This window comes from Panthera onca, chromosome B2 (genome assembly GCF_046562875.1).
Source record: "Panthera onca isolate mPanOnc1 chromosome B2, mPanOnc1 haplotype 2, whole genome shotgun sequence".
Lineage (NCBI taxonomy): Eukaryota > Metazoa > Chordata > Mammalia > Carnivora > Felidae > Panthera > Panthera onca.
This window is the reverse complement of record NC_138343.1, coordinates 26799969-26825673: the sequence shown is the minus strand read 5'-3', so window position 1 is coordinate 26825673 and position 25705 is coordinate 26799969. Positions and strand designations below refer to the sequence as shown.

The 25705-nt window shown below is 39.5% G+C and overlaps 1 protein-coding gene across 3 annotated transcripts in view; it reads right to left on the bottom strand.

Annotated features, from left to right (window-relative positions):
- Window positions 1-25705, bottom strand: part of GMDS (GDP-mannose 4,6-dehydratase) — a 627567-nt gene that overhangs the window by 73460 nt on the left and 528402 nt on the right. For all 3 annotated transcript variants that reach the window (XM_078446696.2, XM_060614957.2, XM_060614958.1), the window contains one exon: window positions 23449-23545. In XM_078446696.2, coding sequence (XP_078302822.1) covers window positions 23449-23545 — 97 coding nt within the window. The remainder of the gene's footprint in view (window positions 1-23448; window positions 23546-25705) is intronic.

Sequence of the window (25705 nt, the reverse complement as noted above, 5' to 3'; positions counted from 1 at the left end):
GCTTTAGGTGATCAATTGTGCAATGACTAGAGATGCTCCTTCACATATTTACACTTCATTTCTTTGTTAACTCCATTTTCCCTCCTTCCTTCCATCTCTTATAGTGGAGTACATCCAAAGGGATGAACTATATTTGTTAAGCTTTGGATTATAATGAACTAAGTGACCTTAATTCTTCACAGAAATTGTATTTATCATTCAAAAGCACGGGTAACCCTTCTTTCATTGTGAATGTTTTAGGTATTGTTTTCCCATGGCAAATGAAATAAAAATGATGGAAGTCCTGTCTTTTGATTCCAGTTTCTCTAGAAAGTACTCCTTCCCTACCTGATTACTCCCTCCTGATGGGTTTTCAGGTCTAAAACCCACGTCTACTTTGACAGTCTTTCCTTCATCGACAGAGTAACTTCTTCCCTTAATTAAGGCAATTTTTGAGCATAAAGATAAGTCTGTACAATTTAAAGAATATATACTCAAATTTATAAGAAATTAATCTTATTTTCTCTTATGGTCTTTGTCTTTGTGAAACAGAATTAAAAATAAGATAATTTATTCCATTCCATTTTCTTACATTAGGCCATTAAATCTAAGGTCAGTGGGGCAGAAGTCTTATTAATTTTAAATTATATGTACATCTATATAAATACTTATAAATGAGTTTCTTCCTTTTCACACCTCTATAAATATTTCTTCCATTTCTATAAGCTTAAAGTAATTCCTTAAAATGAATTAGTTTTACTTACCTATGATGGATAAGACAAATAATTTTATTTGAGTAAAACATGTTCTGATTCACAGAGAAAGGGTTTTTCCAAAGTGGCTAAAAGCAGGTTCACAAATGTGGGAGTTTGCCGTTTGTAGGGAGACCTGATGTTATGAAATGTCGGATGTCCAAGATTTTTGAGATGGGGGTGTGAGAGATTCTTTTAAAATGACACATAGCTCTCTGGGGTATTACTGAACTTGAAATTGGAATCTCCCCTTTAAGACCAGATAGACACTGAAGAAAGGTAACACAAGAGCTGTTTTCCCAGCAATGCCTGACTTAATGTCCTGTTTTAACAAGAGTAGCCTGGGTTTGACTTTTTGTAAAGGTATACATTAATCCAGGCACTGATAGAGAATCTTTAATAGAATTAAAGACATTTAGGGCAGTAGAAACTCCTGGTCTGGCTCCTTGGTTTGACAGGTGATGACACTGAGGCACAGCAAAGCTAGAAAAACACACGGTAGCAGAGCCAGGACTAAAACATTATATACCTTCCATTCTTTCCCCAAAAGCTTGATTAAAAATACCCTTTGCCCACTTAAGAGGTTAATGTACTGACCCCTTTCTTAACAACACTGATCCTTGTTATGTTTTATAATTATATGTGGGCGGTGGGCCAGTCCTAAGGAGCACTAGAAAGGGTAACACTAGATGTACTGAATCTTGCTCCTTAGGGAGGAACAAAAATGCCTCTGAGAGAAGCCACAATGAAGGCAAACACCTGTGCATTCGTTCTTTGTCATTCTCTGTTCCCTCTCCCCGTCCCCTAGCCAAGGTGTTATTAACAGCACTGTCAGTCACGGTGGCGTCAGCCTGTGGAGTGGGGAGTGACAGCCTTTAAAAGCTTCCAGGGGTAAGTTTCTGCAGGTTTCCAGGCTGATGCCTTTAAGCCATAAGCACTCAGGGTCTTAGAGCTCAAGAACGTGGTGTTGCAGATAACCACACAGCCTCACTGCCCTGCTAGTGACCCTGAGGGAAATCACTTCTCTATGAAAGATAATTTCTTCTCTGTGACAACACCACCCTGGTCCTCACTGAGAAAAGATCAACTGTGTTGACTTATGACTGCTGGTTTTTGACATCACTATCCTCAGAGGATTTCCTAATGCAGTTGGACAGGAGCCCAAATGTGCAAAGACAGGTTGAAGTGATGAACATAGCGCATGCCCCAAGTTATAGCTGCAGCGGTGCATTTTGGCTGAGAAAGATGGAATCTTTCTTCAGCACAACAAGGAGAGTGCATGTGTCGTGGATTCCTTCTGTGATAGCTGCTCTTGAACAACAGAGCTGGCAGACATGCAGGGCATGGAGGGGGAAACTGTGAGCAAGTACAGAGTCCTGCTTCCCTCCCTCTCCCTCTCGTTCTCCCTCTCCTTTCCCCTCCCTCCCCCTCTCTCTTACCTCCCACTCTCCCTTCTGCTTCTCCCTCCCTCTCTTTTCCTCAGGGAGAGCAGACATTTTAACTGATAGTTTGTAAATAGTGTTAAGGCAGGCAGTTGCTACCTGAGTTCACCTTTCTTATCTCCAGTTCCATCCCAAACTGATAATGCAACATATCTGAACATGTCTTGTCATACCAAAAAGGAGTCTGTAGCTCAAGTATTTAGGAACTTTCATTCGCAATTTTCTTCAAGATTGCTTTTGCATATGGCTTTCTCTGTACTGGGTAGAAATTCATTAATCGCTATTTTGTATAAATAAAGACATACAACCCTCTTTACCACACCTGGTAACTCAGTGCACAGCAAGCCAGCCAGTCTCCCTGGGTGTGTCTGTCGGCACCTCTGTGGCCACACTCTGCCCCAGCAGGGAGAAGAAAAGGAGACACTGAAGATCCTCCTGGGCATCACACTGACATTCAAGAGGCCCAAGACAGAACTGTGGTTTTGAGCATCTCATAACCCTCCCCTGGTTCACAACGAGTGACAGAAGCTACAATGCCAAGGCTTTTTTATTTTTTTCCCCATTTGTGGTACTGTTCAGTTGTGTCTGTCTCTTCCATAATTTGATGTTTAGATCCAGGTTTAGGCCTTGAACATTTCTGATCTCCTTTTCTTTCACTTTTGATATACGCTTCTTGTAAAAATGAGTTTAAAAACATGGTTCTCCCACGTGAGAGATGTGTTTCTGAATGTTGGTGCACCCTGACTTTCTAAGGCCCATCACTCACAGTATTAATTACCTATCATCTGTCAGTCACAGTGACAGGCACTGTGAAGATACAATAGCAAGACAAGACATGGTTCTCGACTCTAACAAGTTAACGTTTTTGCTAAGGGGACAAGATAAACACTAATGATATAATCAGCCAACAATACAAGGTTGTCTACAAGGACTAAATTCTGTGCTTCTCCATCAAAAGGAAAATGAACATTACAGTGGGTAGGGTGAGCCTGAGCAAAGGCACAGAAAATTCCAGGAGGGGGCATTTGTAGGGGTGAGGGGATCACCCTGCCTGGTAAAGAGGATATGTGGACCAACAGGGAAATGTGAAGGCTGGGCAGACTAGCGCAGGCTCCATGAGATAGGCAATTGGGAACCACTACAGGTAACAGGCAAGAATGTGCTTATGAAGAAGGAAGGTCGAGATGGTTTGCTGAAGGAAGAGGATGAGGCAGGGAGACTGCCAGAAAGAAACTCAGGAAATTAAAGGAACACCCCAGAGAGGAAGAGGGCCTGGATAGATGGATGGGGAAGATAAAAATATCTGCCTCATAATGTTACTGAAAAGACTCAATGAAAAATGCACAAGGTGTTCTCTGCATAGTGACTACTATATAATATGTGCCCAGTAAATGCTATGCTAGAACTATTGTGCTTATTATTATTTCCATGTATGAGAAGAGAAATAAACAAACAGAAAGTGAATAAATAAAACATAGCCCTGCCTGCATGCTTTGTGAACTAATATCAGGGCTATCTGTCTATGAAAACCATTCTTCTGTCATTTGAGAGGGGTTGATACACATTTGTTCAACCTAAAAAGTATCTTTGAAACTGAATTAAAAAAATGTTTATTTTTAAGAGAGAGAGAGACAGATTGTGAGCAGAGGAGGGGCAGAGAGAGGGACACAGAATCCGAAGCAGGCTCCAGGCTCTGAGCTGTCAGCACAAAGGGCAACAACGGGGCTTGAACTCACAAACCGTGAGATCATGACCTGAGCTGAAGTTGGACACTTAACCTACTGAACTACCCATGTGCCCCTGAAACTGGATTATTAAATGGCTTTGGTATTAAAACATTTAATGATAAAACTCATGGTTAAAATGCAGGACAATGGGGATGCCTGGGTGTATGTGTCTGGCAAGGCACTGGGTATACAAATGGAACAAAACACCTTCCCTATACTTACAGAGCTTAAAATACTGTGGCGGAAAGAGATGCAGAAACCAGCAATTAGGACACAGGTGTGCAATTCCTTATGCGAAAGCTTTGGGGAGTGTTGTGGAATTGAGATAGTTTGGCTTCCAGAAAGACAACATGACAGATGTAGCACACACAGGTGAACGTTGCCCTGGTCTGTCTGGCCCACCCTATTTATACCTGTCCTGAGGTTGCATCTGGCCAGTGCCCCTTTTTTACTGTCAGAAATTGTATGGGGAATACAGTTACCCTAATCCCATCTTAACACTCCTGGCAATGCCTGAGAAGCACCCCATAATCAAACGCATTCAGATTTCTTTAGCAAAATTAAAATCTCTTTAGCAAAAGAGGTGTGAAATTATGAATATTCACACTAAATGGTATAAAGACAGACTGTAAATAGTCCTTTGTCCATTCAGGCCAGATTGTGCTGCCACGTGGGTTATGAGAAACATTTGATTTTTCCAGAGCTTTCTGAACTTTGAAATCCTGGGCAAGAGGCTGTGGGCTGTGTAGAGTGGTAGGCAGCACCTTCTGAGAAGTGCAGGCATTACAGAAGAATGGCAGAGGGAACACTTTGCTCAGTGTTGGGAAGCTGAGGGAGCTTCCCAGAAGAACTACTGGTGAGCTTGAGACCTGAGGGAGGAGGAGAGTTAGCTGAAGGAGCGTTTGGGAATGGGGTGGGCAGAGGGAAGGGATGTCATGTCCTGGGAGGTGGCATCCCCAGTCACCCCAGGGCTGGAGCCAGACAGTAACAGAAAGGCAGGCAGTGAGGCAGGGAGGCCATTGTAAGCAAAGGGGTGCATCTGGAAGGCCTGAGGCTGGGAGGAACAAGGTCAGATCTTCACTTTCAAAAGAAGATTGTGGCAGTTTTGCACTGATAACTCTGAGGAAGGGCCAGGGAAGGGATGAAAGCAGGAGGTGAAGCTGGCTGCACTGGAGGGGGTGATACACTCAAAGGCCCTTCAGGAAGTGGGCTCAAAGGATTGCTAGATGTAGGAGGCCTTGAAGAAAAGGGTGAAGCCCAGGGAAACATACAGGTTTTCCTGTTCACTTGTTCTAACCTGAGGCCCTATGAAAAATACTTGTCTTTTTCCTCATGCTTTTCTTTATGTTAACTGATGAGAACATCTCTGGGATCTGTGACTGACATTTTTTACTTTCCATTTTAAGATAATATATGTTCATCAGCAAATATTTAGAAAATACAGTACATTAGAGGGAAAGACCCCTTAAAGGTCTATCATCAAAACACAGTCATTGTTAACATTTGTGCTGGAAAGAGGCCTGAACACAAGAGAAGTCTGAAGAATGTGGCTAAATGATTATTTCCTTCTAACTTTTTCTTACTGTTCTTATATGGTTGCGATCATACTGTTTGTCCATTTTCAATACTGCTTTTCTTATTCAACATTTTATCTCAAACAATTCTGAATGAATGCAGCTTTTAAAGGCTTTGGTGCCTTATGTCAATTTGAAGTATCCTACACAATTATCTTTTATGATTGAATATTATGCTGTCCAATAGATCTCTAAGCCCTAAGGAAATTATTTTAAAGGAAAACACTCATGACAATATTATAGGGAAGGCAAGGAAGTGTTTGGCATCTCTTACTAGGTCCTAGCTTCTAACTTTCCAAATTCTCTTGCTGTCAGCTGAACCGGGCATGGAAACATTTATAACTGGTGGTTTGTGGATAGCAGAGTAGTATTTTAGCAGTTAAATGAATCTCAAGTTTCAGTACTTCTCCAATGTTGTTTACCCAAAATTTCAATATTATTATTGGTTGGGAATAGAAGGAATTAAAATTACATCTCCATTGTGCCCACCAGAACCACGTCTCTGTTAACCATACTTTTATGTGACTTCAAGAAAGCAAAACCAACTTATAAGATTTTGGGGGTCAAAACATGGGCCAAAAAGATTGTGATTTTTCAAAATACCTATCTTTCCATTCATCTATCTATTGCTGAAAAATACTTCTGGGTCTCACAGAAGGGGGAGAAGAGACTTTAAAGATAGACTGAATAGCCATGAAGTTCAGAGAAGTAAAGAGAGGACAACTTTCTTAAGGGCTCTGTTCCAGAGCACCGTTATCTTGTCCAGGAGGGAGGTACTGGACCGAAGTGCCCTCTGTGTCTCCCAGGGCAGTCCTCAGAGTGACCACACACAACTCTGACTAGAGGAACATCTGTTGGGCATCCATCCTTCCCTACCCATCCACCCCACTCTTCTCGAAAGACCCATGTCATTAGCACCTAGATTTGGAATTCAGAACTAGTGCTTCCATAGAAAAACAATGTTATATATGGTAATTAGGTACAGTTAAAATATTTTTATTAGTGTTTTCAATATGTTATTGGGAAGATAGGTGTTTGTTGGGCAGGGCTGGGCCCTAATATTATTTAAAACATGTGTTATGGGAGGAAAATCATTTTGAATACGAACTCTGTTATTACACTAAAGATTTCACAAAATAGGCTATGCCCTTACTTGTGACAGAGGTAATTATATTTTCTTAAACATTTTATGGAATAAGGTGTAAATAAGTGAAATAAGAATAAACAAATACACTGTTCACCCAATTTTAATGGCAGAGAGAGGAAACAACCAGAAGTGCCAAGTGGGAAAGGTACCCATCCACACCTTCCTAAGGCCTCAAGGGCCATAAAGAGTGAGCCATTTGTTCGCCATTCACAGAAAGTGTGTGAAACAAAACATGACATCCTTATATATCTCACAGGTAGGAAGGAAATAACTAGAAGGCCATAACTCTGTAGATGCTGGAAATGTCACTCTTTTGCATTCCCAGCAATCTGTGGGGCATGTTCAGAGAAGCAGAAAGGTGGAGGAAGGGGGAAGGGGGGCCTGAGGAGTGGGCTTACAGTTGGAACCCCTCTGGGGGCATTGTCAGTACAGTGACAGTGACAAGAACAAACATGCCACATGGGGTGGGTCCAAATCTGAACTGCTCAGGGATAAAGAAGTAGCTGTGCAATGAAGTATGATAATAATAATACAGTTTAGATATGAAGAAGGTGTTGGGGAGAAAGTCCCATTGCATCAGATAAGTGGTCCATAAAATGGTTTAGATATTGGCAAAAGCAGGTTTGGTTTCCTCCTAAACTATGGCTATTATAAATGCTTTGGTATATTCATTTAAAAATTATTAAAATTATTAAAATATTCCTTTTTTTTGATATTTCAAAAAAGAGAGTATTTGTGCTAGAATAATATGATACGGTAAACATAAAAAGGAACTTAACAATCATAAAAGACAGGAGGACATCTTTTTCTTTTGTTATTTTGTTGTTGAATATTTCCTGACATGAAATGTAATGGAAAATAGAGTTTTTATTATGTAAGTGTGTTTGCTTATATTCGTATTCTTACAGAGGTTTTGATGACTGTGAAATTACTTATTTTTAAAATACTGAATTCAAATATATTTCCAACATCTGGATCATCTTTGCGTAAACTTCTGGAGTTATTAATCCATAAACTTTGCAAGGCATTTCTTTCTGATCTTCAGATATTTACAGCTTTTTTTTTAATATATGAAATTTATTGTCAAATTGGTTTCCATACAACACCCAGTGCTCATCCCAAAAGGTGCCCTCCTCAATACCCATCACCCATCCTCCCCTCCCTCCCACTCCCCATCAACCCTCAGTATTCCTTTTAAATTAAAATCTACTAGTCTAAGAATTCTAAGGGCACATTAAAGAAAAAATAGTGACTGCCAGGTGGGCTTTTGGGCCTTGCTAACATTCCCTTGAGCCCCAGGGGAAGAGCAAAAAGCCACTAGGGTCACATCTTATTATGCTGTATCTTGGTGGCTTTGATTTTTCTTTTAAACCTAAACCAGAAGCACTCCTCAAAAAGACTTTTTTACATGGTAAGTAAAATGTGAGCCAGTCACACACTAAAAGGACAAAGAGCCATTGTCAGGTAATAAGGTGATGCACTCCAGCTGGGCCATTGCCCCTCCCACTTGTAGACAATTCTTCAGAACCACTGGGGGAGAGCAGCCAAATGAATAATGCTCTCTGATGGCCTGTGAATGGTTCACAGTGCTTCAATTCTGCAGGTAGACAGGACAGGTTTACGTCCTCTGAACATACCACTGGACTCTGCCTGCTGGGTTTATAGTTTCAGACCATTAAGTAGGTGCAAACCCACTCACTGCAACAAAGAAAAGCTGCACTGAGAAAAGGCCAGGGAAGACCTTCACAGAATCACAGTGCCAGCCACCCCTTCTGGTGCCAGAGCTGAGGGGACCTTGGCTGGAACAGACCAAGAGCAGGTGTCCCTGATGGCCAAGGGGTAGAAGGCAAAGTTTTCAGGTGACCTAGAACATATGACCCTGGAGAAAAAGGGGGTAAGGCTTAATGGGGAACCATAGCCTGGAAACCGGCTGGGCCACGACCATACAGTATGACCTTAGGCAAGTCACTCAGCCTTTTGGTGTCCCAGTTTCCCCATCTGAAATGATGATGGAGAAATTAATGCTCCCCAGGCACCTGGAAGAAATAACAATGAAATTCTGTGCTGGAGAAATCAGAGATGCAAGACAGCAGAGATTGGTCACAGATTCAAAATGGCAGCAAAGGCCAACACCAAGCAAAGTGATTTTCTGCCTGTTACTCCCCCTCACCCCACAGGGCCCGGAAGAAGCACCTGATGTTTTTAGCTGATTTTCACAACAGCAGACAGAAATGAACAAGTATTGTGGGCCAAGACCTTGAATCTTGCTTCCTAAGGCAAGAACTTGATTCTCTGAGCTGCCCTTACATGGTTTTGAGACACTGCTTATGTCAGAGAAAAAAAGGGAAAAGAGGAATTTGTCAAGAAATTATGCTCTAACTAGGATTTAAAGTTGGGACTGAGAGTTACATTTCAAAACCAGAACTTGAAATTTGGGGGTGGAGGGAAAATGTCCCTTTTCTCAGTGAAAATGGACTTTAGTTGTAAATCTGTCTAGCTCAACTAGGGCAGAGCAGCCAAGAATGAAGAGTTTGCATCTCTAGCAACAGCCTGTGGCTTAACTGCAGAATTATTTCTGGAAATAGTCAATAAAAATTACATATGTATATAAAACAATAACATAAAACTCCAACCGATATAAACTCACTTAATGTAAATGACTTTGGATCTTAAAAAACTGTTTTTATATTGCCTAAATCCCTGAAGTCTGAGCCCATGATGTACCTGGAAGTTTCCCAAGAGTCCCTGCTTGTCAACACTATTCCTGCAGAAGTCAGGCTGTTTACTTACACCATGCCTGTCAAATTGACTTTGTTTCTAAATACTCTATATTCCCACCTTCCATCAGACAGGGAAGAGCATTTGTATATGTCCATATTCCTGAAAAGTCACATTATGCCTGAGGATACAGCAGATATATTCATCAACTTGGTAAAGAGAATCATTTAAAAGCCAGTCAGATTCTGTGCAGTGTGGACTGAAGTTCCTGTTGGCCACATGGGTTGAGCTGGGTAGAGGGACTGTTAATATGGTATGATAAATGCCATTATGAGCATTCAGGGCTAACATAATGTGGTATCCAGCAAGCATCTGTTGGGTGGCTGTGCTGGATAGTCATCTGAAGAAGTTGTCTTGAAAACCTGGTTCAGTCCTTCATCTCAGTGTTTACAAATACCTGACACATTTCCTCTGTTTATAATTCTGTGACCATGACCTATTCTCTAATCCTCTCCAACACCTAGAAACAGACTCCAGGATCAAGAGAGAAAATTTCAAGAGATCAGAGGTTTGGGGCTTCACAGCAGATACAAAGGAGGTCGACTAATTCAGCCAAATTAATTCAGACTCCTTGTTAGAGAGGTTTTCTTTGATAATAACCACATCAATTTATACTAAGATGGTATCTTTGGTCATAAAATGTCACCATGTTTCACAAACATTAACTTAGCCTTCTAGTACCTCTGTGTAGGTTAACATAATCACCCTTCATTTAGAAGACAAGGACACTGAGATGATGTTAAGGTTGTAGATAGCTAAACATACAACCTTCTGATGCTGCATTCTATCTCAACTCCTAATTATCTAACCAGAGTGTTTTTCCTTGGTGTTTCCTTTCAATGAATAAACTAATATCATTGTCAATGGTTTCCATAAAAAACAATAACTGCAAAAACACATTTCTAACCTATTGTCTATAGTGGGAGTTGAGGCACAAAATGTCACCTACACAGACAGAAGTTCCAAAAGAAATAATGACTTATCCCCTCATGTTTAAAAACAAATACATGCTTTACTTTTAAGTCTGTGATGCAGACCACAAAATATAAAGGAATCAGAAATGAAGTTTAGCTACCTGGAAAATTTATAAAGATGGAGGAAGGAAGAAAGAAAAGAGGTTGAATTATTTTAAAAAAAGAGCAACATCATGAAAATGCAGAAAAGGAGAGGAGAGTATTTCTAGGAAGCAATGGGTTGTTTAGTTTGGATTTCAAGATTGGTGGGTAGTGAAACAATATAAATATTCAGTTGGGGAGGGTTGAGGACAGAGTGATGTGAATCAAAATGACTGACAAATGTACATCAACATATGGGGACAATGATGCAGATGTGTGAAGTTATTTTTGTTGCAGAAAGCTGGAAGGCAATGGTCCTTACATCCATGCTTATCCCAAAGTGATGAAACAGTATAAGACTATGCAGAACCGAGTCACAAATGTAAAACTGATAAATTAGAAGAAATATGCCCATAGTAGATGCTCTAAATGGACAAGAAACTGAATTTTGTTTTATATTTTTCCAGACAAACCCAAGTGACAGGAGATTAAGCGCCACCCTTTTCATAAATCCATTAAAGAAAACCATGATTAAAACTACTCTTTTACCTACCACTGTCCTTATGGGATAAGAAATGTCCTGGTTTTATGAATGGACTCTAGCGTTTTATCTTTTCAGTTCCTTTTTGGATCAGTTGGTGGTTGCTCAGCACCATATGTGATGACTGGGTGCGAGCCTTTGCCGCTCCTGGGCACCCACCACCCGCCCACACTAGGATCGGATGTGTGGGCATTGTTTGCCCCACCACCCGCCCACACTAGGATCGGATGTGTGGGCATTGTTTGTTCAGCGTCTACTCCCTTAGGCTGCACTGCCTCCCACTGCCCTCCCTCACCAGCTGAAAGAGGAGACAATGCATTGGTATCAACAGCCATCCCACCTTTAGGGCAAGTGGGAGGTGCTGATTCATGAAGACAGTATTTCATATCACCAATAGAAAAATAGGCTTTAGATCCATGGACTTCCCTCCCCCCAACCTTCACACTACATTTTACAGATGTGCCAAACTGTGAAAATGGCTTCTCTCTCATCTCAACCTGGCAGCACGCAAAACAAAGGCTTCAAAAAAGAACTGTTTTGATCCACATTCTCCCTCTTTTCTGATCCATGGATCCACAATTTTTAGCAAGAGAGCCATACTCAATCAGACCCACGTCTCCTCCGTTGGGAAACACAATATTAAAAAAATTATATTTTATATACTTGTTTTAGAAAGTAGGTCTGAAGCTTATTCCATTGCATCTGACTGTATTTTTTACCAAAATGGCTGCACAAAGAGGAATACAATGCAAGCCTTAATAGGAAAATCTTCTCTGTGAGTCCAATGCTTATTTCAGAATTAAAAAAAAATATTGTTCTAAATGACTATTACCTTTCTTACACAATCATATATTTAAATTTTAGTCTTCATTAAAAAAAAAAAAACAGGAAAACACTGGAGGTTTAAGTGAGGGGGAGATAACACGCCATTAGGTTTCTGGTAGACTTTGGCTCCACAGTTAAAGTACCAGTCATTGTAGCTATTTACTGATCTATAGTTATCACTTTTTTATTCAAAAAGTTTTGGACATGAAGTAGCAGAGGAACACATGCAATGCACAAAGCCAAAAGAACAGCTGATTGTCTCTTATGCCGTATAATACTTTGCTCAACACATACAGTCTCAGAGTAGGGAAAAGAAAGATGGTAGCTGCCACCAGGGCATTTCTTATTAGCAGTTCAAAACTGAAAATGCCTCTGTTTGGCAGGTGTACTTTTCTTAGTTAGAAACAACCTAGCATGCCTTTTGCATATGTGATGCTATTGGTGCACTCCCTCCAAGATTTCAAAGACAACAATAAGGTTTCTCACATGAGCAGTGCACAGCAGTGTACCCACAACACACCAGATGGATGCCAAAGGGACCTACTCTAGAGTCAGTCTGTAATATCCCCATTACCAGCTCTTCCTATTTAGAGGCACCAGTACACAACTCTGGTGGGTTGGAATGGGTTAAAAGCTTATTTGAGATGGTCCGAATTGCTTAAGAAAGAAGTTGCAGGGACTGGAGTAGGGAAACAATCAGAACCTCTGGAAAAAAGAATTTCAGAAAAGATGAAGAAAGAAAGAAGGCAATATCAGCAAAAAAATAAGAAAGAAAAGGGCAAGAAATAAAGAACTCGTGAAAGGGGGATATACAGAGATGGAGGGATATAAAAGGAAGATGAATTTTGTTTAAAGGTTGGATGTACAGATGTAAGCCATGAATAAACCCAATACTCATCTTGTAGTAGAATTTCAAATAGAAAGAAAAAGAGGAAAAATATTTTTATACTTTTTTTTCTACTTTGGAATTTAGTTACAGTTTATTACAGTGTTGGAGTAATTTTGTTTATACCAGAGCTGGCTGGAAAGCAGGAGAATGATCCTTTGATGTGGCATACATGCATTCATTAATTGATCCCCTTTTATGTACCAAGTACTATCCAAGGCCATCAGATGTCATTCCTGCCCCCAAGGTCCCAGGTGGAAATGACACATCACATTACAATGGGACAAGTGCTTCATAAGAGGTTAAGTGCTAACTTTGCCTAAAGAAATAAAAGGAGGCTTCACCAATGGGCTGACATTTGTGCAGGGCCTAGAAACTAATAATTCATCAGTTTTTCAATATGCCCTTTGAGACTGGTGGGAAATATTCATTGTTATGCTACAGTGGAAAAAACAGAAGGAAGGAGAAGTTCGAAGCTTTGAGATTTATAAAAGTGAGAGGATTGGGAATAAAAAGTGTTGAGACTTATACTTTTAAATTTCTAATGCTAGCCAGTAGAACAGATTCAAATTACCACTGCACTTTCTTATAAATTTTAGAATTTTAATAAGGCAACGTAGCACTCACTCTCTAACCTTCCAAAGCTAAAACGAATTCAGAAACAGATTATTTCTTTTCACCATCTTGACTTAGAGAAACTTGACATATTCCCAAAAGTTCAACAAGTGGTTCTAGATGATCATTTAGGCACATTTTCTCTAACATTTTTCCAAAAATAATAGAAACAACTTGAATCTAAAATGTATAGTGCCTTTCTAATACCACTCCACATAGGATTAATTTCATTCTCAACAAATTCCCTGTAAGATTGGGAAACATTTCATGATAAACTTGAATATTTGGGAAAAAAAAAAACCCTCACATATGTAGATTGACCTTGGAATAGCTGTTAAGGACCCATGTTTATGAGATAAACAAAATTTCTTGTGAAGGTAAGGTCGTCTCTATTCTTGACTTTGCCTTTTAAGCATTAAGACAGCTGTGAACTGTTCAGGAATTAGTCTCGAACACAGAATTTAACTAACATCATAGGACATGCAAGGGGCACTCTTCTAGAATTTAAGACAGTTAGGGGTCAGATGCCACGTAACACAAGGCAGATTGGTGGTCTTGGAAAGAATAGTGGCTACACGGAGTTTAAGAATGATGCATGACTGATGTTAAGACCCATGACAGCAAGAAAAGAGAAGATGAAGTACAGGAAGACAAATACAAGAAGGTAAAAATAAAGAAGAAGAAATAAGCTAGAAATAAAGGAGGAGGAGCAGCTGAGCTGCTGCAGGGGGATATAACATGCCATTGCTGGAGGCACAGCAACATAGAACAGAGGATGTGCTGGGCACAAATGGAGGCTGGGAAGGAGAGTTAGTGGTGATGGGCCTCATTATTGCTGTGCTGGACAGGTTCTCTCTGCACGACGGGCTCCCTGCCTTTTGTCTCTGCAGGCCCCTCTGGTTCATTTCCTGGACACCTCCTGCCCCAACCTGGAGTGTGTTCTCTCTGTCTCTCAAACCACAAGTCTTTCCAAAACTCTACTCTAAAGCTCCTATTCTTTAGGAAGCCTGTTCTTATTCCTTTGCCTACTGTTCCCTCAGACTTAGGATGGTTTGTCCTCATTCATAGTTGCTCAAGTGCATATTAGTATTTTGGTGGGTTTTTTTTTTTTTTGAGTACGTATATTACTAAACTTTAAAATGACAATTAACTAGAGTCCCCCATTTCTTCTTTCTTCTCCAAGTGATAAATAATGTGTTTTCCAAACAACAGAAAGCACTGTGATCCAGCAGTGGGTCAAAGTGATTAATTATTCTCTGCCAACTGAATACCCCACAGCCCAAGAACCCTGAGCCTCCAGAAGGAATACAGCTCCTTCAACACCTTGATTTTAGCCCAGTGAAACTTAATTCAGACTCCTAATATCGAGAAGTATAAGATAATAAATCTGTATAGTTTTAAGCTGCTAAGTTTGGGATAATTTGTTATAGCAGCAATAGGAAACCAACACAGATTTCAGACTGTAAAAGTGACATCTAGCTGGTTGTAAGAAGCAAGTACAAAGATACGTTTCTGCAGGAAGATTTCTGAGAGGGGATGGAAGGGTGTGGTTGGCAGGTAAATGGAGCACTATGAACATACATGATGGCCTAATATATTCTCTTTGGTGGCTGCTCTCTAGACTGTTAGGGATACTTACATTCTAGGAGTAGTCATAGAACTTGCTAGATCTCAGGATCTATTATAGGTTCTGGGAATACACAGTTTAGGCAGAGTAAGAGGGGAGGGTCCCTAACTCATCTCCTTTAACTTTCACTGTGATCATCATTTCTGCCACTGGATCAAGAAGTACAGAGCTGGTAAGTAGCAAATAACCCTTTCTGCATGAAGTTATGGATGAAAAACAAAATAAAGATTTAAATAAAAGAAAATCTCAGGAGTTGATGAGCTCAAAGTATCCTTTCAGATGTCTCTTGATAACTAATGATTTCACAGCAGTGGGTGATGATGATAATTAATCATGATGACAGTAATAAAAATGGTAATATGCAGCACAAAGTACCTTATATTTATATAAGCTCTTTCATCTTTAAGAATTCTAAGATGCTTTGCAACCTTCCAGTACATATCAATATGAAATGAGGTCTCTGCTTACATCTGAAATTCAGTTTTGCCTGGATTGACAGGTAGTAATCATCTGCCAGTTAATGGAAACTCTTTGATATTAGCTGGGTAAGGAGCCTTGAAGGCAGGGGATAATCATCAAGGATGGCAGACACTTTAGTCTGGCTCTGCAGCTCTTGGACACAAACGTTCGATTGGTGAATTCTGTGACTTAAAAAAAAATGTTTATTTATTTATTTTGAGAGAGAGAGAGAGAGACAGAGAGCAAGCAGGGTAGGGGCAGACAGGGAGAGAGAGAATCCAGGCAGGCTCCACATTGTCAGCACAGAGCCTGACTTGGGGCTCCATCTCATGAACTGTGAGATCATGCCCTGAGCTGAAATCAAGAGTCAAACACTTAACCGAACTGAGCCACCCAGATGCCCCAGAGTTCTGTGAATTCTTAACCCACTTTTCCAAAAATAGGTTTCTGAGGCTTATCTCCTGAAATTCAAATTGCCTGGCTTTGTGACTAGCTCCCTGTTCATGCTTTTCTCTCCTCTCACCCGCCATGCTCTCTTTGGGGTGTTCATCTCAGAGCTTTAACTCTTCCTTTTGCACAACTACCCTGTCTAGAGGCCCTGTCTGACCTCTTTTCTTTACACCAGGCCTCCAGCTCCAACTCCTGCTTGATATTGCCATGTGGATATCCCTAAGGCACATGACTGTACCAGAATTCCTCAACACCTCCCACTGCAAACGGAGTCCTCTTCTTATATCTCTGATGTGAGTTCTGGCATCATTATCTCTCACCTACTTCACGGTTCAGCCTCTACTCCAGGGAACCACCTTCAGTTCCTGTCTGTCATCCACATGTCACTATCCAATCCATACCTAATCCTGTGGTCACCATCTCTGCAATGTCCTGGCATTTGTCACTGATTTTCTCGCCTCCGCTGCCCTGGTTCAGTTAGCTCCTTCTTATACCTGCACTAGATTGTCCCAATAGCTTCCTAGATGCTCCTCTTCATTTGTCTGAGAGTTACCATGGGACAAGAACCTTATCTCATCCATCTTCACATTTCTCACAGAGGTTCTAGGACTTATCTCCATGGTAGAAATTCAGTAAACATTCTTTTTGAATTGAATCTTTAAGACCGCAATCATATAAGAATACTTTATTTTATATATACTGATATATTCTGGAGAAGCTGAAGGTAAATAAGAGTTATATTTTAAATGTATACAATGAGCATACTATTTTTAAAAGATTCTGGTAATAAATCCTGAAATTAGATAATATTTTAATACCTTAGAAACCTACTTATTTCTAAGTTTAGATATTCTTTAAAAAATTTTTTTTAATATTTATTTATTTTGAGAGAGAGATATAGAGTGCGAATGGGGGAGGGGCAGAAAGAGAGAGAGGGAGAAAGAGAATCCCAAGCAGGCTCAGCACTGTCAGCACAGAGCCTGATGAGGGGCTTGCACCCATGAACTGGGTGATCATGACCTGAGCCGAAATCAAGAGTCAGATGCTCAACTGACTGAGCTACACACGTGCCCTTAAGTTTAGATATTCTTATGCCAGCTTTTCATGAAGCAGTGCACTTCTGATTTATCCAAGAAACCATCAAATTTATGATAGCATTACAAAATGTACAAACTGGATTTTGCTATTAAGGACAGCACCTATACTGAACAGTGGCTGAATGGAACTAGGTATTTACCAGCAGGCCAAGCACCTAACATGTAATTATCTAGGAGGCAGATCAGAGCTATTAAGTTAGCCCATCAGCTGTGGATACCAAATTGGAAGTTTCTGACAAAAGCAGTCAAATGAATTCTCAACATTGCTAGTAGATGTGACAGTGAATGAAGAAACCAGTCTGCCATGAGCCAAGGGCATGGAGAGTGAGGCAACAGAAGGCCTAGGGTAAGATAAAGATAGATAGGGGCCAAGAGTAAATGTACATGGACTAAATTTTGGTAGACCTGGAATACTTGGAATATTTTTTTCCTCAGTGAACAAAGTGCTGGGGAAAAAATCAAACTTGGTAAGGAATAATTAACCTTATTGAGAAGATAAAGCAGAATAGGGTAGAGGAAGGAAACCACAGATAGATTTATCCATGAAATCTCCATGAATAAAGATTTTTGTATTTATTTTGGAAGATAAATATAGCTTGATACAACAGGAAAAAACACTGTCAATTTGTTTAAAAAACAAACAAACAGCAAATGGGGATTTCTAAAATTCCAAAATACAGATCTCGCTGGCTGGATGAAAATGAAGAGGGAACAGGTGATCACACCCATGATGGATGGGCCTCCCGTAAGTAATTCTATACTTTGAGTGAGCTTCATCAGGGCTAGCTGAGGTAGAAGCTGAACTCAAGTACTAATAGTTCTTCCTAAGAAAAGTAGCTGCAGAAGCTAAAACAAATTTCTAAGATTTTGGAATTTCTTTTGTAGATGTCAAGAGGTCAACACTGTAATTATAAATGGGGGTAGTCATTAGCTGGACAGCTTTTTTTTGGGGGGAGGGAAAAGTACAGATTTTATAGGAATTCCTAATTGGTGCAGAGAAAAAACCCCATCTATAGAAGGACATCAGAGAGTTTTTAGGACAAATGCAAAAAATATTTTTAAATAAGATAAAGTATATACTTATGTATATTCATATAGATTTTATGAATCATTAATTACATTGTTCTGATCAGGATCTAATCATGAAAACTTTCGAGGAAAAATAGGATGTTGGGGGCATTATAGTAAGTACCCAATTACTATTTCATTAGATATGAAATGCTCTCGAGGGGGGTAGCAACCAAGGAAAGAACACAGGCTTTAAGAGGAATGTTATATGCCCCTAGGGGTTCTGTATGGGATCCTATGAAGTATGGAAAACATACAGTAGAATATTTGAGAATCAACTGAAGAGACTGAAACTTAAAGCTCCTTTGGTTAAATCCAAGGAAGGAAAAGGGCAGGAAAGGTCAATGTGATTAAGGAAGGATATAAAGATTAGTATGAGGAGCCTAAGAGGGAGGCTTAAAATATATAAACAGTGATTTAGAGATATAAACTATTTATAAAATACAAGTATAAGAAGTTCAGAGGAAGCATTATGATGGCACATTAGTGCTAGCATCCCACTCCATTGTGATAGTTGTAAAAGAGGAGAATGCTAGGATATGAAAAATTGGAAGGGGTCTTACAGAACAGCCTCTCCTTTCACAGGTCCAAGAATGCAGGAAGAAAGGGACTCGCCCTTAATTTGCTCTCTCTGCAACTCCTTATCCTAGCTCCCACCAGTCAAAACAAGGAACAAAGAAAAGCAGCAGTGGAGGGGTAGGATTAGAGCTTTGGAGGTCAGAGGATCAGGACAGGGAAAGATCAACTGGCTCTAACAGCGCTGAGAAGATGAAGGGTTGGAGTTGGGAGGATCTAATTTCCTGCTTTGGGAGGGGAAGTGTGAGAAGGTGGTGAGAACAAAGATGGGAGAGAAAGGGGACAGTTTCAAGACCCCCAGTACCCAGAGATGGAGCTGAAGGAAGGACATATACACATCTTCTGATGATAGATCAGATTCCTGAGGTCTGGAAAGTGTTACCCAGCATTATTCTAAACAGGGCTCTGAGATACAGCAAGCAATTATGGGCCATTTAACTTAACATCATTTACAGAAAAATATTAGGAAAAGTTTGCAGAGGGGACAACTCGACAAGCATATGGTAATTTGATTAGAAACAGGCCACATGTTTTTACTGAAGGAAGGTGTTGTTTTAACTAGCTTGTTGGACTTCTTTGAAGTTACTGCCTTCTCAATTCTGGATTTTAACTCCTGATTTTTCTAATATCTATAAATAATGGGAATAAACAGAAAGTATCTAAGTAAACAGAACAAAAACCAATTACAATTGAGGACACTAGAAATACAATGGCAAGAAAAATGAATGTTGAGATGAATATAATAGCAAGAAAAAAATTTAATTTACAACTTCTAGTAGCATTTAAGTCAAGATATTTTTCATGAAAGGTATGTGATTTGAATTTTGGTTTGTGAATATATGCCCTATGTCATTTCCTAAAATACTCTGCAGAAAAAAAAGTGATTTTTGTTAGTTTAACTGAGAAAACAAAAACCAAAAACCAAAAAACAAAACAAAAACAAACTCTCAGCCTTTTTTTTCCTTCAATGGATTGACTTTTCGGTGTGGTTAAAAATTTGGTGTGGTTAAAACATTCAGATGAATTTCTCATTAATACAACCTTTGAAAATTTTCCAAGTGAAAAATTCTCAAACAAAATGAAGACATCTTATTTTATTTTAAATTAAGTAGTAAATCAATATTATTATTTCCATACCACCAAATAGCTACTAAAGCTTCAGAAGGAGAATTAGAAAAGATAAAAATCAAGAATAAAATATCAACGTACTTATTAATGTTGGCTTGAAGACTTTATTATACCTTCTTATCTACTTTTTACTGGTTGATCTGTACAATTTATCATGTGTCATTGTACTTTTCAAAAGGTACTAGATTTAAGTAACTGATCTATACCTCTCTCTGTATGTACAATTTCCACAAGGGTGGGGAATGTGTCTGTTTTGCTCATAGGCCTAACATAGTGTTTGGTAAATATTTGGTAAATGGATGAATAAATAAATAACAATAATGGCACATCAATATTGGGTATTTTACTGTGTGCCAGATACTATTTTTATAAGCATTTTGTATAATTGACTGTTAATTCTTCAATACTTCTATAGACTTCTAGTTCTCCTATTGATCTCATTTTTAAAGTCAAGGAAACAGAGGCATTGAGAAGTTGAGTAACTTGCCTAGTCACACAGCTAGTCATTGGCAGTTTTTGAACTCAGGCGGTCTGGCCCTAAGGCCCACACTCAGGCATGACGCTACTTCTTCTCTCTGAATGAAGCACATTGCATGAGTCTGTGTATAAATGGGTACACATACAGGAAATTATGTACAAGAGAGGAGATTTAAGAGGCACAGAACTCAAGTGTTAACATTGCCATCACCAGATACTGGAAATCAGGGGCTATGGAGGATTTAAAGTCTGATGTCCAGGATCAAGATCTTCACAGAAGCAAAACTAAACATTTAAAGGAAACATAGAGATTGATAGGTAAAGAACAAAAAGAATGTGACTCCATTCTGTTCTAATTGGCTGCCAGAGTCCTTAGCTCAGAACAAAAACTTTCAACACTTTCCATGTTGGTAACAGAAGCAAGATTTAAGGTTTTGTGGTGGCTAAATCAATGAGGACAAAAATTACTGGTGCATGTGGAAGTATGTTCTATATGGCATCATCGGTGGTCTTTTTTGGGGTCGTGCTGTCCTGTGCTGAGTAAAGAACCTTTCTTAAAACTAGCCTGAATCTTATTCAAAAAACAACACAAAGTTCTATTTCCGTTCAGTTGCATTAGGGTATTGATGTTCTGAGACCTGATATGTCCTTATCATTTTTTTTTTTCAAATTTTCTTGATGGTATTTATTTATTTATTTTTTCCTAGCAGTCATTCTGGAACCATTTGACTCTAAGAAGATTTAGTTTATATTTTTGGCTTCAGAGTGCCCTATATGCTGAGAATCTTGGAGGATGCATGATTAAAGCTAATCAGGAGATCAGAGTTTTAAAGAATTCAAGGAAGAAAGAAAAAAAAGTCTCTGGCTCTTGCAAGATGGATTTAAGACACTTAAATGGGAAGGATCCAGTTTAGACATGGGAGAATTCCCCGTCCACCCTATACTGAGTGCTGACAAACCTCAGAGAAGCTGGGTGCTTTTCAGGACTCACTCTGAATGACTCTAGATGTGTTGGTTTTAGGGCCCTGCACCTAAGTGAAAGCTCATTTACAAGTCAGTCTCCAGTTCTGGTCACCTTTTAACTAGAATACTATCACCCCTGAGGCAATTCTATATAAGTCTGTCAAGCTGGTCCAAGTTTTGGGAAAACTTGTTGTTCTGAGGAATGAGGTTAAAAGTTTAGTCTCACTATACAAGAAAAGCTTGTCCCACAGAATATTAAGTTGAAGTGGAGTGAACAAAACGAATGTAGCCTAAAGGCTTAGAAAGATGAAATGTAGTTAAAAATCCCAAATCAAGCAGGGAATCCCAAATCAAAAGAAAATCTAGGGTGAGAGTTCCATCAGTGAAAAAAGCAAGCAAGCATTTGAAATAAGATGCTTCTCTTATGTTCAAACAACACTAGTGTAAACAGAATTGCAGAACAGGTATGATGATGACATTTGAATGGACAAAAGAAATGAGGAGGGATGCAGCACTGTCAGGGCAGGAAAGAGGGGTCGATACGGACTCTAAGAACCATCTTGTTAGTCCAAGGGTCCTTTTCCTGTTCAGCAAATTCTTTTGTTCTGTGTCCTTATCAATCCCCCACCTTGCCTAAGTAAGAATGACAGACAAGCCATTCTTAATGACTTCCTAGCTTTTGAAACTATTTTGGTGTCAGAGAAAGAACCACGTTTCAGTTGTTACAAGGATGGAGGTTTCTGTGGGCTCAGTAAATTTTCTACTCTGAGATGACAATTTTTGTTCGTGAGGAGAGAAATAAATTTGTCCATTTATGTGATCTGTGCAATAGTCTGGAAAAATGACACCCTTGTGGCACCTCTTTAGGACAGGGAAACAAATGCCAGTGTGGCTAGGGGGCTCCATAGACAGGCATTCCTTGCGGTGTCAGCAGGAGTGTGCTGGTATCTTCCTCCCCCAGAGATGGAGCACATCCTCTCCTTGGCACACCCACTTGCCATTAGCACAGGGAACCATTGTTCACTGTGTGTTAGAGACCCAGCCACGCCCTGTGCCAGGACAATGCACTGACTCTACAGCTCTAGTCTCTAAGCACTGCTGATTTCCTTTCCTTTTTACTTCCTCCTGTGTGTCAGAGTACATGAAATGAAGTTTGTTCTTTTGTTTAAAAAAAGAGATTTTAGAGGGTGATTACTGATGACATACTCACTGTCAGTTTCTCTTCTCTGGGGTTTTCCTAATCTCTGAAATGCTGTACAACATATAAGGTTCAAAGCACAGATAAAACAGGTTCTATTTTCACAGCTAATGTACATTTCATTAGGAAACCTCTGAACAATTCTCTCTGAAGATGCTGTTTTTGATTATTTTTAGATCTATTTAACATGCTGGATTTTGTCACTATAGTATGAAGGTAGACCACTTTAAAGTGACAGCACCAAGCTAAAAATCTTTATAAATTGAGGAAAGAAGGATAATAGGCACTAACAATCTATAGGTCATTTCTTAATACAGAAAATTTTGTATTCATCCACCCATCAGTCAATATTTATTAAGCACCTACTTATTAAAGCCTAAGATATTTTTTAAAAAGACCTTATCCTCAAAGAATTCGTAATTCGGTAAAAAGAGAAGGTCATGCAAACAAATGAGTATAATAAATTATAATAGGTGTTACAGCATGATTATGCATAGCATATAATGTAGATACAAATGAAGGAGGAAAGATTTTAGTGGTAGTAAGTAGTATATTGACCAGAAAAGGATTCACAGGCAGGGCAGTACATGAGCTAAATCTTAAAAAAATGTACAGGGGGATTGTTTATGGGTTAGGTTTGTGTGGGTGCATGTGAGCGCATGTGAGTGAGTGTGGGTACATGTGTGAGTGCATGTGCATATGGGAAGGTATGCAGCCCTCCAGGTCTTGAGATCTTGCAGGTTATGGAGGGCCTTGTAAGTCAGACATCCCATATCAGGGATCAGCTATCAAAGCTAATAATGTGAAGAGACTTGCCTTGGATAGAAGTCTCTGTTTCTTAAATCAACTACTTCCTTGGCTGTATTTTACCCTTGTTTTCCTTGATAAAGCAATGGATTTCGTGCTGAGAATAACAACTTAAATTCAATTCACTGTAGTCTGTTTTGGGACCTGACCATTGAAGGATGTCAGAGAACCCAATGGAAAGCTTTGAAGGCTGACTGTGGATATTCACTAAGAACATCTTCCCAGACAACCAGCCAGCCAAATGTGGCCACGCACTGGGTGGCCAAGGAGTCCTTACCACTTCAGTTGGTCGGTAGTATTTGAGATCCACAGTCACATGAATTTTTCCGGTCTCTTTACATCTGCCCACTTCATTTTCATTCTTTCCTTCCCACCTGTAAAGGAGATAAACACTTAATCAGCCTCTAATTGCTTGGGAGCATTTGCCATGTTATAGTCCCTCAGGATGGCTCAGCCTTCTCCCTGCAGGAGTATATAAGCTCATTAACTACAGGAACACAGCTGATGTGTCACCATGTTATCAGGGCAACAGTGACTTTCAAAGCCTTTCCAGATCTGTTTCTAAAGGGTAGGTTTTTTTTTTTTCCTTCTTTGTAAGAAAATCGTGATGGGTTCAGAAGTGCAACTTCAGAAATGAACAGATTAGCCAGAATAAGGAATTGGGCACAGGGATTTCAAAGATTTTGTACTTCTTTAGACTATTCTTGATAACATCAATTATTATGAATTAATGTCTTCTGTCTCCCTTTTATTTATTTTTTAAAATTTGTAGTGAGGGGCGCCTGGGTGGCGCAGTCGGTTAAGCGTCCGACTTCAGCCAGGTCACGATCTCGCGGTCCGTGAGTTCGAGCCCCACGTCAGGCTCTGGGCTGACAGCTCGGAGCCTGGAGCCTCTTTCCGATTCTGTGTCTCCTTCTCTCTCTGCCCCTCCCCCGTTCATGCTCTGTCTCTCTCTGTCCCAAAAATAAATAAAAAAACGTTGAAAAAAAAAAAAAATTTGTAGTGATGTTTTAGGGATATTTATTGTAAACTTCAATGCACTCCAGTTTGGAATAAGTTTCATACCCTAAATTAACCATTCATCTCATCTCTGTGTTATAGCAAGTTCCCTTGCTCTATTCAGTCAGCAGTAGGCCTCATTAACAAATCTCAGACTATTAAACCTCCAAAAAAATACACAACTGGTTTACTGCTTGCTAAGAGAGGGCATATTAGCATCAGCTACGGTGTGCTTTGGACTTGGGTTTTTCTTCCTTAAACATCCACAGTTGGAAACAGTCCCCCCTCAAGTCTATACCGCACATTGTGCAGGATATGCTCACAAGTTTCAAGACCAACTTCTTTCTGGAATTCCATTTTATGTTCTCATTTTTAAAGAAATGAAGACACTGGCTTCATGTTAGCCTCTGGAGACAATACTATACAATTAAAATTATTTTTACAAATGAAACTTTTCAGCAAAGAAAGAAAAGAAATTACAAAGTAATGTCTGACTTCCATGCTTATCACCAGACCTAGTTTGCTTTATCAGTTGGAGAGGAATCCTATGCCAACAGGACAATTCTGTGTGCTCCCTGGATCAGAGGCACAGTGGAGATCAAAGGAAAGAGTAGAACATTAAATTAGTTGCTTGACTATGTCATTCACACGTGTCATTGAAGACAAATAGTAAATATTGATTGTGGCTGTATTTTGGACATAGCTGGGTAGTAGAGACATAAATTGCCCTTATAAGCTTAATTTCTGGACAATCACTGGAATGTTCTATTCTCAACTTACTTTTTTATAGCAGAGAGATAACATGTCATTGTTGGGAAAACTCAGTTTCTAAGCACATTGAATTTGCCAGTGGACTCAAGGCAAATATGAAAAACATCCCATAACACGTAGGGATTCATAGTATATGTTGAATAATAAAACTGAACAACTGGCATTATATTAATTAGTTGCCTCAAAAAGAGGTGTTTGGTAACTTACTTTTTTGGTTTAATTTCTTACTATTGATTAGACTAATTTGGCAGGGTCAGAGCTAAGTTTTTGGAAAATTCACCTGGATATGGTATGCGGATGCTTTAGAGCATGCAGACTGAAAACAGTGTAAAATGAGAAAACCCTAAGTGGTGATAAACCCTATCTGTCCCTAAATAGAAAAGACCAGATGTTGGCAAATATCTGCAGTAAGGGAGAATAGCTGATAAATCATTACTTTAAAAATTACCTAGCTAATTTTAAAGTTAATTGTTGAAGTGGAGCCTTTTCTTTGGTAAGGCTTTCAGTGGGTGAAAGGATATTTGTATCTCATAAGCATGTTTTTATTCTTGTTCATGTTTAATACTAACAAAGAGAAACCAGTCCAGCATCTGTCTTCCTGATGGTATCTCCCAGTAAGCCGAAAGGGTTAAAAAATCACTGCTCACAGTTTTACTCTTTTCTCCTATGGTAGCTGGGTATGTAATCTATAATGGGTCAGGTTGACTTATGTGCACACATACATATCCGTAATTCTGTCCTTCTTACTGATAAATCTTCTCAGA